Here is a 14,934-nt window from a genome sequence, read left to right on the forward strand (position 1 = left end):
CTCTCTTAGAGCCTGGGCTAGGGCTGCCGCCAGCGCCTCTGGAACCCTTGCGTGAGGCCATAGCAGCTCCTGTCACGCACCGCCACGAGACGGCGGGGCGGAGCCCGTACGAATGCAGCGACAGCGAGCCAGGAACCGCTGCCACCACCTGAGCGCCGCGTGCGGGAGCGCCCGCGGCCACGGCAGCGCAGCACCAAACGTACCGCGGACCAGCCCGCCCGACACCAGCCAATAGCGGACCGGCCCCGAGAAAGAGGCGGGGCGTCTCTCTGCTCCGATTGGCGGGCAGCGCGGGAGGGCGGGGCGGCCGTGTGCCGGGCGCGCGTGTCCGACCCGTTCCCCGCCGCCGGCGACTTTGAACGTGGCAACGCGGGAGCGAGCGACGACCTCTCGCGAGGGTTCGGCCGCGCGCGGGAGGTGGGGCTGCTGCTGAGGGCCCCCCTTATGATGGCCGGTTCGGGGCCACACTCACTGGTTGCATTAGTTTTGAGTGGAGGGAGGTAGGCGCCTCACTTCGTTCCCAGCTCGTAGGGAAAGGGGATCGGGTTCCGAGCGCGAGAGAAGGGAGCAGAGGTGGGCGAGGTGGTGGCTGCCGTCTTGCGGCAAGGGGTTGTGCGGACCCGGGTGCTTCTAGGTCTATGAGGAAAAGAACAGTGGGAAGTGGGAGTGTGCTGGGGTGGCCGTGTGCCTGAGCGGGAGGTGTTTGTTTCTATGGAGATTCCGCTTACAGCATCCTGTACTGTTTCTTAAGTCGCCCTCCTCTGTGTTCAGGCGTTCATAACTCATTCGGTTAAATGCCCAATTTATGTGAAACGGCTCGTTAACCCTTTCAGAGAGAGGTTTTCTGTCAGCGCGGTGACTTTGAAGTGCTTTACTGCCAACGGGTGAATCCTTAAGCTTTTTGAGGCTTTAAAATAGTCTGTGACAAAATAAACCTCTTTAGCACAGGAATTCAGGATGCTGCTTTTTACTTACTTAGATTGAGGCTTTTAAAATAGTAGTTTGTCGTAACAGTAAAAATGAAACAAAAAAAGAAACCCCACCTTTGAGTCTTGACCGTAAATACCTGTATTTATTATTCAGATCAAAATAAAGAGGTTTGGAAATTTGCACCGTTGCAAATGGATGTGTGGGGAGAGAGGGCTTTCTCCCAAACAAAGGTGGCACTGTGTTTTGAGCTGAGTAGGGTAATGGAGCTAACCAGAAATAATAATTTACTGAAGAGCATTAATCAGTAACTTTGAATGAGATTTGAACTGAAGTGCTTAGTCAGGTAACAGGGATGGCAGTGTGGGTGCTTTAGCCAGTAGAAGTAAAAGCTATTAGTTTTGTGAACACTGTAATAAATAAAGCCTACTTATTAGTATTGAGTGTCCAAATGATGTATAAGTACTTAATATTTTTGAGACTCTCTCCTTTTGTCTAGTGAGGCTGAAACTGCCAAACAAATTCAAAACCTGGGAGGGAGGAGCAGATGCACTCATAACCATGTACAATTTATCACAGAAAAGCTAACAGGATAAATTATTAACATTTCATCAAATCGGAAAGTACAATGGAAGGAACAAATTGTCCTAAGGAAAGCAAGAAAAAAACAGATAATTTGTACCTGGGATTACCGTATACATAAGAATTAGTAGAGAATAACTGCCTGTGTGGCTATATTCTTGCGAGTCGTGACTGCTGTCAAGTGGTTAATGTGGGATACAGTTTCCTGCAACCACTATGGGAGGTGGCAGTTTGATTAAAAAAGATCTTAAGAACATTGAGGCAACTGGGTGAACAGTGACATTTGCAAAGGATATTGCTAATGATTTACTGTGAACAAAATTTACAGCTGTAAACAGACTGTAAAGTCCCTTACCTCTGTTTTCATTGGCACACAGCTGCCAGCATTTCGGTTTTGGTGTATTCAGTACCTGCTTGTATGCTCTTCTGTCCAAGCAGACTCTTGCAGGATTAAACTATACACACAGGTGCAAATGCTCACAGCAGTGTTGTACCTTATGCTGATCGCTAGCCTTCTGCATGATCTTGTTATTCAAAGGTTTCTGTTGATCTCCTGTAGCATTAGGAAGACTTCTTCCTCCCAATCCAAAGATAACTCTAAACTGAAGAGGAACATTAAATAAAAGGGGCTGTTGTCTTCTACTGCTCAGAAAGTCTTATATTCCTGTCTGATCACATGTTTAAAATTTGATTGTGCATGGTTTTTGGAGTAAGCAGCCTTTCAGACAAATTTAGCAGAAAGCAGTAGATCAGATTTTCCTACTGGGATCACCTAAAGATAATCCTCACAGGCTCTGTGATCCATGTTGTACCATTGAAGAAGCTTGGGACAGTTTGATGTGTCTTATAAAAGTGATAGTAATGCTTAATTTGATTTAGATTTGCAAGGTGACTATTGCAGCAAACAATCTGATGATCCCTTCTGATCTGAAATGTAATGAAAACTGCAGCAAATTTTTTAAATGTGCTTGTGGGAAAGATGATGGAGAGGAAAGCAAACAACATGGGTAGGTGAATGTTCATGGAAATAGCTTGTCATGTTTTAATCCACTCAGTTGTTTGAGAGCTACTTGTTTGGTACATTATAATCCACAAGAAGATACATATCATTGGTTTTGTTTGTAGGAGGAAAAGAAACAGAGCAGAAAAATAATGTAACAGTGAGAAAGGGGCAAGTTTGTCAGGCAAAGAAAAAGAGCAAGAAAAAACAGGAGGAATAAAGCAGAAGTTAGACAATAAGGGCACGAGGTATGAGAGCCCACAGCAGTCTGTTGGAGTCTTTTGACTTAGACCAAGCTTATTTAAAACAGAAAATAAAAAATACCTCTATTGGCAAGAATCACATTTACCCCCACTGCAAACTTTCCTAATTGCTTCTTGAGACTGCAGCTATGCTAAATTTGAATTAATACTGCATATCATAAATAACTGTATTAGAAGAATACCATCAATTAATGAGCCCTAGTTGGAAAATAAATGCATGGTTTTACTGTGCCTTTTTTTGCTTCTATAAATACCTTAATGTGACCATTAATGCAGTCACAGCTGTTTTGCTGGCCTTATTCATTCAATATCACAGTGACTCTGCTATTTGACAGAAAAAGAACAACCCCACATCCAAGGTGATAAGCAGAAGCAGCAATGAAACAGGAATGAATCCAATGAAGAGGATTCAGTCTCTAGTCTTCTAATATCTAAAAAACCTGCAAATATATGACCTGTCTGTATCAGGGAGAAGAGATGCTGAGTAAAAGAGGCATTATTAATAGGAAAGAATCAGTGACATCTACTTAAAGCAGCTATTAATTTAGCCCTTTATTTTTCACTTCCTATATCATAACTGAATAAGCCATTTAAAATTCCCCTTCACCTGTGCCAAATTCTGTATTACAGTTTCCTGAGTTCAAGATGTGTATTCTATTGACAAATTTATTTCCTTTCACAGTTTTTATCTGAAATAGCCATAAAGTCATCTGTTATACTGCTAATAGGCCATGAAATTCCTTGTATGAAAAAAGTATAAAGAATAATTGAAGGCTTAGAGCACTCAGACTTATTCTGGTGGTGTTCCTGAGCTAAGTTGTTCCTGTGTTTATTATTCTAATGTAATTACAGCTGTCTATTAGATTATGTACATTTCCCTTAAGTGAGTTTCAATTTCATCAATAAGGGAAAGCCCATTCTCCAACTAGAGGAGAAAAGTGTTTTTATGACTTAACACATTGCAATGAAAAGATGTAGGGAATTCGCAGGATGTGGTAAACATAATATGTTAAAAACTCTAAGATAGTTGACTGTGTTATAAAAAATGTGCCTTGGGTGAACTCAGGGCAAAGAGGGTGATGAACAGGCTTTGCTGTTTGTTTCCTGAATTATCAAGTTGACACTTGATGGTGAGCTTTCTGGTTTCTAATGGGGTTACAGGCAGTACAAAGAACCAACATCCAGCCAATTGCATTTTTCAGCCAAAATTCAGCAATCACTTAGGGAAAAGCAGAGATATTTTGGGAAGAGAGGGGGGGGGAAAGAAGGTAAAGAGTGTCTCAGTTATTGAAACCTAAACAATGGCATTGTCTGTGGTGGTGTTCCACTTACAGCTAGATGAATTTGCAGCAAAGAAAGGTGTATTTGAGTTAGTTATTCTTAAGGAAGAATTCCCTCCATTTATTTTAATTATACTTTTATGGCAGTACATCTCTTATTAGATTTGTGCATTCTTATATAAACTTAGAACATATCACTGATGGTAGTAACAAATGGAAAGCAGCTGTTTGTTGGGGGAGACATTCAGAAGCATGAAATTACCCCAACTATAAGGAACACAACTTGATCCAGGTGAAGCGTGTCTCGTTCAGGCAAAGCTGAAGCTGAAGTTTGGTTTAAAAGTGCTAAGGTAACATGTAGGCTATCTATTATAAAGTCTAGGTAAAAAAGCTTGTTCTCCTTGCTCTCAGCTGATTTGCATTGACCTTCCCAAACATGGAACTCACATAGCATTTGGCCTTTGGATGAGTAGTATGGCCTGGTAGTCTGGGATTTGTTGCAGCATTGCTTGGATTCTGTGGGTCTTACTGAAGATTTTGCCAGGCCTGATTCAGCTAAATTGATCCATGTGAGTGTAATTACAGCTGAGAATGAAGTGAGCCTCTCCAAGCAAGATTTCTCTTTCTGGGGATTAGATTTTGCAGATCTAAACTGCAAAGATTATTCGGAATTTAAGTGAGGCCTTTTGTCATGTCACTGTGCACCAACACAGGGATGTGTGGATTTGTCTCCTGCAGCATGAGAGGCTCAGAAGAAAAGAGCAAACCTTTCTTTGTGCACCTCTAACAGTTACTTGTAATGTGTATTCTTCAAAGGACAATCAGAAACAAGCCTTGAAAGATCTTTGAACTGTAAGTCATAACTTCTAGATGGATTGAGAGCAACTGAGAGCTTAAATAGAGCAAAGCACAGGTTGGCTACAGATGAATACTACAACAAACCAGGATCAGTATTACTTCAGTTATCTTCGACTAAAAAAAACTCATTAAAGTGGCAGCAAGATAATGATTCTTAGATTTGTTTGTTTATAAAAGAAGAATGTGCACAGGTTATAAATTAGGATGTTCTTAAACTTGGAGAATGTGCAGATCTGAGCAGAGATAGCAATGCACTCAACAGGTTGTCCTGATGGGTTGTACTTTACTGTAACCGACTGAGCAGCTTTCCAGAATCAGTCTCCAATCTTCTTATCAAATCAGCCACCACACGTTGCTGCTTACCCCAGATGCCTCATCTGAACTAGCCTTGCTTTGCCTTCACTTTTCATAATATAATAATTTTGTAGATATTTCATCTTAGAAGAGAAAATAAATTGCCTAAAGAGAAGCAGAATGCATGATGCCCAAATTTCTAGAGATTTGTTTCTCAAAACTCTCTCCCACCTTTGCTTCAACACCCTCCCATTTTCACTGAGTACTCTGATCATCCCCATGGGATGTTTAGATACCATGTGCTGTCTGGTTAGTGCAAAGTTGCAAGGCTGGCATGTTCTGGCATGGCTGGCCAAGTACATACTTGCTGATTAGTCATTCTGTTGGCAAATTAAAGAACCAAGTGCTCCCTAATGCTTTCATTAAAAATCTTCAGTTAAAAAAAAATACTGATGCTTATTTAACATGTGAAATACACTGCAGCCTTCAGAGGCTTTCACGCACACATGTGCACATGCGCACACACACAATGTGACTTGGAATTGAGCCAAATTCCTAGGTAGGTTAGCTGGCATTTCCAGGACCTTCACCTGCTCCTTAATTTTACAAGGTGAAAGAATGTACCTTTAGGTTACTGTTTGCCTGAAGTAAACTTTGTTTGTTTCTAAGCCTTTAAAGCCTGTTTCCCTTTCCAGTGATACACATAGCAGTTGAAGTAATGTAGCTTAATCAGACGATCTTGGCATCTTACCCATATGCATTAGGCAAGTAAATTTCAGAGTTAAAATGTTCTGAGTCTTATTCGTTAATCTTTGGAGCTTGATGATATGAGTGGGGATATGGGCATATCTGACAGGAGCTGTCTTAAAACTCATGGTATTTCAAGACTCCTTTGAGACAGAAAACGAATGTTCTCCTGGGTGTATCCTGGCTAGTTAACTTTCTGTGTATTACTGTAAATAGTGTATTTGAATACTTCTTTTTTAAGTTGTGGGCTTTTTAAGTATTCTGCAGTAAGCATTTTCTCCCAGATGCATTCCTCCATTAGCTCTACTTTGACTTCTCACAGGTATGTCTTTCTCTCCTACTGGAGCAGAACACTTTCAAGAATGGTTCATTTTATAATTTGTTTGAATAACCCTTTTTTATTGTTTTTTGTTGTTGTTGTTTGGTTTGGTTTGTTGCTTTTTGTTTTTGTTTTTTTGTGTGTAGTAGCAACTTTAGTAGTTGCTGAAGTTCCTACTAAAAATTATACTGGACTGATAAGATTTATACCTGGTTGCACTTACTGACAAGTAAAACTCGATTTGTTGCCAAACTTTTCAAATTAAAAGAGCTATTGCTTCATTTATTTGAAGTAGTTAGGCATGCTAGCTCTTGTTTAGGTGCAGACTGACTTAAGAAAAAACCCTCGACTGTACTGAACATTCAGTGCCCCAGTATCTACACTTACTGTATTATTTATTAATCTTGTCTTCCCTTATTGATGGAATGAGTATACAAATTTGGTAATCAAAAGAATGGAGTCTGTGACATAGAAATGTGTGATTTCTTTTGCTTGATGTGACACAGCCAAAGCAAGAAAAGTAGGCACCTTTTCTTTTTTTTTTCTAGAAAAAAGGTGCTTTATTTCTCTCTTATTCTGGGTAATAATATTTCCGGACAGGACATTTGTTGCTGCCATTGAACAAACGGGAAGCAAGGTCTTTGGCTAAACCAATGTAGTTAATATTTGCTTTGATGAAATATATAAATATGAAAAATACCATGGGGGTGTGTATTAAGCAGTCCGAACTGGGCCAGGAACAAAGGCTAAGTTCTAAAGCCAGCCAGGGTGGGCAGTGGGAGACCGAGGTGTTTGGTTTGAATGGAATGGGAACAAGAAGCCAGAATATGCGTGTTTATAGTCTAGTTGCAGAAGGCCTTCATGGGGTGTTGAATTGCCAGCTGTCAGTTCTATCTGGCAGGTATGAGTAAGTGCCTACCTCTTGAGAGCAGGTGGTAATAATTCACCTTACAATTTAGGTATCTGGTAGGTGTACTGGTCATGATAGTCTATCCTGTAGATTATGAGAAGAGAGTTTGCTTTGCAGTGGAAGCACACCATCATCCTAACGAAAAGTTTTCTGGTTTGTGGATATAGAAAATAAGTTTGCATTGACAGGTTGTCATTCACTTTTAATAATTCATGTGATCATGAACTTCAAAACTGTTCTTTTTTTATCCAATTAGTCAAGCTGGCCAAGTTCAAGACTAAATCCAGAAGACTGGCATTTAAAATAGAAAGTAAAAATAAAATCAAGAAGGACTTCAGGCAGAATCTACCAGCATTACACACGCCAAAGTTACTTCATTTTTCAAGGGCCTTCAGCTTTACTTCACTAGCTTTGTGTGGAAGGGAGGAAGGATGCCAAGTTCTGTATATTATACAGTCAAGAACAGAAGACTGATATTCAAAGCGTGAGTGGGTCCCACCTCCACAAGCTGACAGATGCCTGTCATTTGTCTGACATCTGACTTTCCATGTCAGGATTAAAGTTCTGTTTCTCATGCTGACTTCATTTGCCCATATGTTGAAATTTATAATAAGCACTGGTGTACTTTCTTCCATGATCTCCTTTGTTCTTCATATTCAAACTTAAGCCACTTTTGTCCACAAAGAAGAAAAAAAAAAAAAAAAAAGCCCACAGTAAGGACTGGTGCACTGTAATTAATGGGATGAAACTGTTTCCTAGTACTCCTTGTCTGTCAGTATGTGGTCCTCTATGCTGCCTTACAGTATGAGTTCCATCTTTTATTGTGATTGTATAATTACTGTCATTCTCAGCTGTAAGTAGGAGTGAGAAATAATAGAATAATGCCAGCAACAGAATTTGGCCTATGTTGTTTCTTCTCTGAAATTCAGAAGCATGGTTCCTGAAATGGCTTCAAGAAGGTATCAAGTGGCATATAAAGCTGGATTACACCAACTGTAACTTTCTTGGTTTCAGTGAAATCTTACTGATCTACCCCTGCAAAGTCTCTAGCAGCCTTCAAATTATGTTAACTGTTTTAGAATGAACTATCCTGTGGAACCAAAGAGAAAACTACCATTTTCACTTAGGATAAAGATAATTCTGATACTTTTTCCTCAAAGTTCTTATTATGTATTTCTCTGATGCAAGCTCAAACTTATTTCTGAGAAGTAAAATTTCCACTGACTTCCATTTGCACAGTCATTCTTTAAATTTCTGATTTTATCAGGCCATTTCTTTCTTTGTAAAAAGCTGTTTTACAAATTGCACCTTTTACCTGTTGCCAAGAGGTGGAAGACAATGTTGTGAAGGTCCATTTACACTGCACTATAAGATTTAAATGCAGATGTACAAGATGGTAATATGAACCTACAACACCTATCACAACACATTAACTGAATTAGTGAAGTGTTAAGCCTAGTATTGAAAAGAAAATATCTTATTTTAGGAGCTTGTTTGCTTTACTCATGACTGGTTATTAAAACGACATGAATGCTAATTTAGAAAAATAGCCTGTGAACGTTTTGCATGCTGGTATATTTTTAATAAAATATTTTAGTAATTGAAAGGTATTTGAATTTTGGAATAGAATGTAGAAGGGTGGGGTGTAGGGATCAAATAGGTAAAGAAAGATAGTAAGACAATTTTATGTGTTTAGGCAGGTGAACATAGTCCAAGCAATTTTATTTGCTCAAACCCAATTATACATTACTAAGTGGATTTAATTAGGGTTTTTTTGTTTGTTTGGGGGGGTTTTCTTACAAAATCTGAGGCTATGTCATACGTGGAAGTTTCCAGAAGAATATAAGGTAGCAGAGAGTTCCTAACTCCAAGAACTTATACATGGGGAGGACAGGTGGTAAGAACTAAGAAAATAAGTAGAACATACCCACATACAAGATTAATGTGATGCTAGCAAACATGGTGTGTTCAACTGGATCTTGGGAGAGAGTTGGTTCCTGTTTGAAAGGGAAAATAGTGAGACAGTGAAGGGAGTGTGAGAACCAAGGAAGTGGCATCTGACAAGTTCACATGAAGTGAAGCTGAGGAGAAACTTATACTGATGACACTGTTCTTAGTTAATCCAAACAAAAGTATTAATAAACATTTAACATCCCATTAGACAAATAGACCCATCAAGTCTATCAGTGACCTGGCTGGAGGGTTTTGCTATGACAAAAATGTAAGATAGATACGTTTTCTGCCTGTTCCAGAAGTCCATGGTGTTTCTTTCTTACCGTAATTTCACATCACAAATTAGAGCAGTCTAGAGGTGGTGGGTTAACCACACAAGCAGAACTGAGTCCGTATTTTAAAATCCCTATATTTGTAGGTTCTCCACTTCTAGTATCCAAGCACAGATCAGCTAAGTTCATTTTCTTCATAGTAGGCTGCCGTTTCCACTTGGATTAATGAAAAAGAGGAGGATGGAGCAGCATGACTGTAATGCAGAGACAGAAATGGGCTGGGGGATCCCACCAGGGAAGGTGTAGGAGCTCAGCCTCTGTAGAAGCAAGTAAGGCTTTGAAGTTTTATTTCTGAAAGAAGGGGAATTGTTTGCATGTCTACCTGGAAGATCATTCCTTTCTTGCCCCATGGAGGAAAACTGCACAGAGGTCACATCAAACAAAAAACTCCCTTGCATGCTTGGAGTGTCTTTCTTCAGATGGGTCTGCCCACTTTTATCTTTGCTTCATCCTTGAATCCTGTGATGAATGAGAGATAGCTTAAGACTTAACAAGCTCTGCCTTCAGAGATCAAATGCTTAATGATTCCCAGCATTTTTAAAGTGATTCACATCTTTCAATGCAGCCCACTCCAGGCTTCACTTAAATCCTCCTCTGCCCTCTTGCCTGAGTTCTATCAATATTTTCTGTTATTGCAAAATGCAGTTACTCTTCTGCTAAATAAGCAGATAAAAGCTGACTGATACAGTTTAAATGAATCAGTCTATTTGGAAGTTAACCTGTCTGATTGACAGTGAGGTGACACAAGTTGCCAAAAATGCTGATACACTTAAACTTTTGACCTTTTATTTGTTCAAATAAGTGGTTATGAGCTTACCTTTGTAAAACTACTGTTACTGATAAGTATTGTTGCATTTCCAGTGTATTTTAGCCCTGTTGTATGAGTACCACTGTACCTGTTGGGAGAGGAGTCTAGGAGTATGCCTTTTCAATTCGGCTCCTTCCTATTTTAATGTTTCCTTGGCTGTAAGAATCGTCATCTTTCTGTACCAAAATTGATTCACCATTAGTTGTGGTCACTTTCTCTTTCCAAAACAGGGCATCTGTTTGTTAATTTCAGGTTCTGTTTATAATTTGATTTAAATGTCCTACTGAGGAAAAAGGATAAAGGAGGGAAAACTTGTCACTGATACATCTGCTTTGTTGTCAGGGAGCTCAGCATTGTTTGGAGCAGAACTTTAAAAATTATTCTTTCTCTATCTTTCCATAGCTATTTTGTTCACAACATTCAAAAGACACTATATAAATACCATTTGTTTATTGTATATGGTGGTTTTGTGTGTATGTATATGTGTGTGGATTTATATTTATATTTATATCCTATATTGGTCTTTCTATAAACAGCCTGTAGATAAGCCTTTTCTCATAGATCTTTACAAGTTTTTAAACTGATGGTAAAGTATTCATTTTGACCTACAGATTCCAAAGTGTGTCTGGGAATGTTTCCTGTCTCATGCTAACATATATTGCTGAAGGAGGAACCTGACCTAAGACATATAAAATATACAGTCCTGGACTGATTGCAAAGCTGGCCCTTCTGCTTAACCCCATGACTGTGAGTAGCTGGATTTTTAGTGGGGGTTACCAGTGGCAATATTGAAGCCACAGGGGCTAGGAGGGTCTGTTTACTTTGTTTTTACTGAACTATCTGATTTGGTCCAAGGAGTGTTTAGTATCTTGTTTATGTATTACAGGTAGCTTTAAAAATATTAGCAATGCTGCCTACAGCTTTAAAGGGTAGCACTTAAATCCTGTTATCTAGTAGGTAAAATTTAATTACATTATATAAGAAGCATATATACACACAAATTATAGCCAAGAAAGTATTTTGTATTTTTATGTATTTGAATAGCTTTATAATGCTGAGCTTATTTGCCTGAGTGTAAAGCTTGTATTTTTACTTTGTATAACATGCTCATTTACAGTGTCTGGTGGATGATAAAAATAAATTGGAAGCAAAACATTTAATGTAAATGAAATTACCTTGGAAGACATCTGCATATTGAAGTATATAATGGGACCATTTTCTTTTTCACCAAAGCAGCATATGATACAAAAAAAAGAAAAGAGAATAGGATTTAGTATACAGGGTCAGTTCTGTTGTATACCTAATCTAGAAATGCTGATTAAGTATTCAAGGAAAAGGTTAAAAAGCAAGCATCATGATCCCTGATAAACAGAGCCAGCTAGTCAGGACTACACGCATGAAGAACATTCCTTTCTAACCTCTGTAGATGATCAGGTTATGCCCTGACATGGGACCCTGGAGTGCTCATATTACCTTAAGCTGGCTCAGCAAGTGACTGTTCTTGAGTTGCCGACTAATCATCCAACACCTTAAAAAGGTCTTACAATCCATATGTGATGTATTCATGTTGTAGAGAATGTGATGTTACTAATATAAATCCCTCATATGGTAAATTGGATATCCTTTCATTTGAAAAGTAACTTCATTACTTCTAATGCCACAAAACAGAAGTCTGTTTTCATTAGGAACGTCATGATTTTTCTGGAAATGTAGCTTCCTTCTTCTCCCCCCCCCCCCCCCCCCCCCCCCCCCCCCGAGAAATTCTGCAGTTCATTATTTTTACTGTAGGAAAATCTTGTTATTCCACTGGCTTTATTTTTGGTCTTCTGTCAAGCCTTTACTTATTTAAAACTAAAATAACTGAAAGGACTCTAAATGTTTTCAACAGACTTGTATATTAATATGTTTAATCCTCTGAACAGAAACATCAAAGCAGGGAGGGAAGATTAACTGTTTGGCACCAAAGGAAAAGGGGAATATCCTACTGTGTCTAGCATAATTTACATAAATCATTGTGTTATTTATTCCTAATTTCACACAGTACTGTTTTGTTGCTGCTTTAGATGATCTGGCTAGGTTAATATTTTGTGCTAATGACAGGACAGATACAAATTTTGTGTTTTGTTTCAGGGTTAGAGAGTCATCCTGACTAATCAGACAGGGAATTGTGAATGGAGAATGGTATTTAAATTTGAAAGGATGACTGCCAGAGTTCTCTTTGAGACATAATTTTTCTTTCATTTTTAGGGAAAGGTGGGAGTTGTGTCCAAGAAACCATGAAAGCTTCTCTGAAAAAACACAGGGCAACCCAATGATAGCAGTCTAGTCTAGCATTCTTGCTCTGAATCCTTCATCTGGAGCACAGCAGTTGTGATCCATGGGTCTGGAGGATCTGTCTTGATCCCTGGGATCTTACAGGCTTGCACTGACAAGGGGCCTAGGAGCAGTTACTGCAGCACAGAAGGGATTTTCACTGTCAGGCCCAGGAAGATGAGTTGTAGTTGCCTGATGGTAATACTGAGCTGGTTTGCAGGAAGGGTAGGTGGTCTGAAGTGTAGTTGTGCTGCAGTGCAGGGAGTTAATGGTTTCTCTTATGTGAACAGGCAGTACAGACCTGAACACTACAAACTAGGTAGCAATGGCAGGGTTTATGTCACAGAAATTAATCGTGTCAGAGCATACTGGAGTAAATCTGTGTGATACATATGTTGCTGGACTGAAACAGATGTGAAAAAATAGAGCCAACTTGACATAATGACTCAGTGGACCCACAGGCACAACTGTTTCATGGCTAGATTGTAACTCATTAAACCAGATAGCATTAGGAATGCTATTATGACCATACTTCTGTTGAGCCATAGATCTTGCTCCTTTTATTACGTGTATGGCTCATAAAAGTGCACATTTCATAGAAATATGATTGTGTGCCTTCTTTCCTCACTCCTCTTTTTGTTAAGTAGTACCAGCTTCCAATTTTCTGGGGGCTGGATAAAGCAGAAACATGGTAAATGTCATTAATAGAGAAGCTAACCTAGCAACCTGTGACACAAGATGTGATTGGGAAAAAGAGAAAACTTAATTGGCAATGTAATACAGAGATGTTCTAGCAGAGCCAAACTGGTAGGTGTGCATAGTGAAAGTGGCCTGTATTGCTTTTAGACTAAAGCTGTCCTGCTCAAGACACTTCAGATGACTGTTTCCAAGAACATCAGTGACTCACAACCTAGATAAAGTCACCAGAGACATAGTGAACTATCAAGCAAATGTGTGGGTCCATGCTTACAAAGATTCTCAGGATTTGTGAGTAAAGGTCAGTAGGGGAGGTGATTTAGCTTTTCAAATCCAGAAGCACAATTCTGAGTGGGCATTTAATTATCTTTTCTTTTTGAAGAGAGCCTCTGGCAGATTGCACTTCATCTTTATTGTTCTAGCACTTGTATGAGCAATATTTATATGCCTTATCTTTTCACTCAAGTACCCAGTTTGATCGTTGTGTAAGATGTGACACAGTAGTGTTATAGAGAACGTGACATCCCAGTAGGATAGACTTTCTTAAGTGTTATGTGACCGTAGCACCCATATAAACAAAAAGTAGCTCTGGGAAGACAGCTACTGCAGCATCTTGGAGATTTGGGGCTGCTCAGACCTGTAAAAGTGACATATAGTCAGTACTCGAAGACTGTCATAAATGAGAACAGTTCTTAGCTGACTGTCAATGTAACTAAGCACCAAAGAGCTTAGTTCTCTTGATTTGTGCCAAGATAAAGCAGATACGGATTCAGATCACGCAAGGGAATGTGAAACATCTATAAAAGGCACTCATCACAGAAGATCTGTACAGTAATACCTGCACATACCCCTGCACACTCAGCCACTGTATTAAAAATGTCTCATATTTTTCGAAAGGCTATACTTTAGTCTGATAGTCTTCTTTGAGAGATTATTTCAAGTAACTCTGTGGCGCAAAAAAAAGACCAAAAAAAAGAGACTTCTTGTAGTCACATACTTTGTATTAGTAGAAAGTTTTTATATGGAGCTTTTGTATGAATAGGGATAAAAGGTCAGGTTGTTTTCTGAGGTACAACTGTCTATGTGATGCTTAGATGGGAGAGTTGTTTTGCACTTCCTCAGACCTTGGCTGAGATCAAAGGGGACATCCAATTACTGAGAAGGGGCATAAAGTGCAGAGTTGCAGTCTGATCTAGTAGGTTCACAAATACAGTTCAGCATTTCACAGGATTTAGCAGCTCAGTTTTCAAGACAGTGTGTGTACAAATGAGCTTAGCATAGTTCCTGAACTAATGAGCTCTGACTCCTGCTACTGCACAATAACTGAAGCACAGCGCTGCACTAATTCAGCTTTGTTGCTCCACGGCCTGGAGTGGACTTATGGTTCTTAAATTTCTATGCATCGTTCTAGGCCCTGCATCATGTTCAACAGTGACAGCCTTTTGGAGTCAGTGCAGAGTGATTTTAGGACATTGTTCTCAATATCCTTTAGATGAGTTCTGGGTGAGTCTGGCTGTTCTGCTCCGTAGAGCTCCTCTAGTAACTTTTTGGACAATAAGTGGAATGTTCTTCAGGCTTGTGATTTAGCAGCATTTGATAAAGAATAAAATTGCTTTGTTCTAGAGAAAGTTGAATTGAATACACCTTACTGG

At 39.4% G+C, this 14,934-nt stretch overlaps 1 protein-coding gene and 2 long non-coding RNA genes across 8 annotated transcripts in view; 1 reads left to right on the forward strand and 2 right to left on the reverse strand.

Moving 5' to 3' along the window:
* The window catches only part of ASPH (aspartate beta-hydroxylase), a 111,066-nt gene extending 110,671 nt beyond the window's left edge, over nt 1-395 (reverse strand). For all 6 annotated transcript variants that reach the window (XM_061342824.1, XM_061342826.1, XM_061342827.1 and 3 more), the window contains exon 1: nt 1-395. In XM_061342824.1, the coding sequence (XP_061198808.1) occupies nt 1-61 (61 nt within the window). In that variant the 5' untranslated portion in view covers nt 62-395.
* The window catches only part of LOC133206674 (uncharacterized), a 20,211-nt gene continuing 5,569 nt past the window's right edge, over nt 293-14,934 (forward strand). Inside the window, exons 1-2 of the long non-coding RNA XR_009723832.1 lie at nt 293-398; nt 10,885-11,020. This is a non-coding gene — a long non-coding RNA (uncharacterized LOC133206674). The remainder of the gene's footprint in view (nt 399-10,884; nt 11,021-14,934) is intronic.
* The window catches only part of LOC133206673 (uncharacterized), a 27,625-nt gene continuing 13,347 nt past the window's right edge, over nt 657-14,934 (reverse strand). Inside the window, exons 2-3 of the long non-coding RNA XR_009723831.1 lie at nt 10,883-11,018; nt 657-734 (exon numbers count right to left, since the gene is read on the reverse strand). This is a non-coding gene — a long non-coding RNA (uncharacterized LOC133206673). The remainder of the gene's footprint in view (nt 735-10,882; nt 11,019-14,934) is intronic.

This window comes from Neopsephotus bourkii, unplaced genomic scaffold (genome assembly GCF_033783945.1).
Source record: "Neopsephotus bourkii isolate Nb327-2 ecotype Australia unplaced genomic scaffold, CSIRO-AGI_Nbou_v1 NB_1820, whole genome shotgun sequence".
NCBI lineage: Eukaryota > Metazoa > Chordata > Aves > Psittaciformes > Psittacidae > Neopsephotus > Neopsephotus bourkii.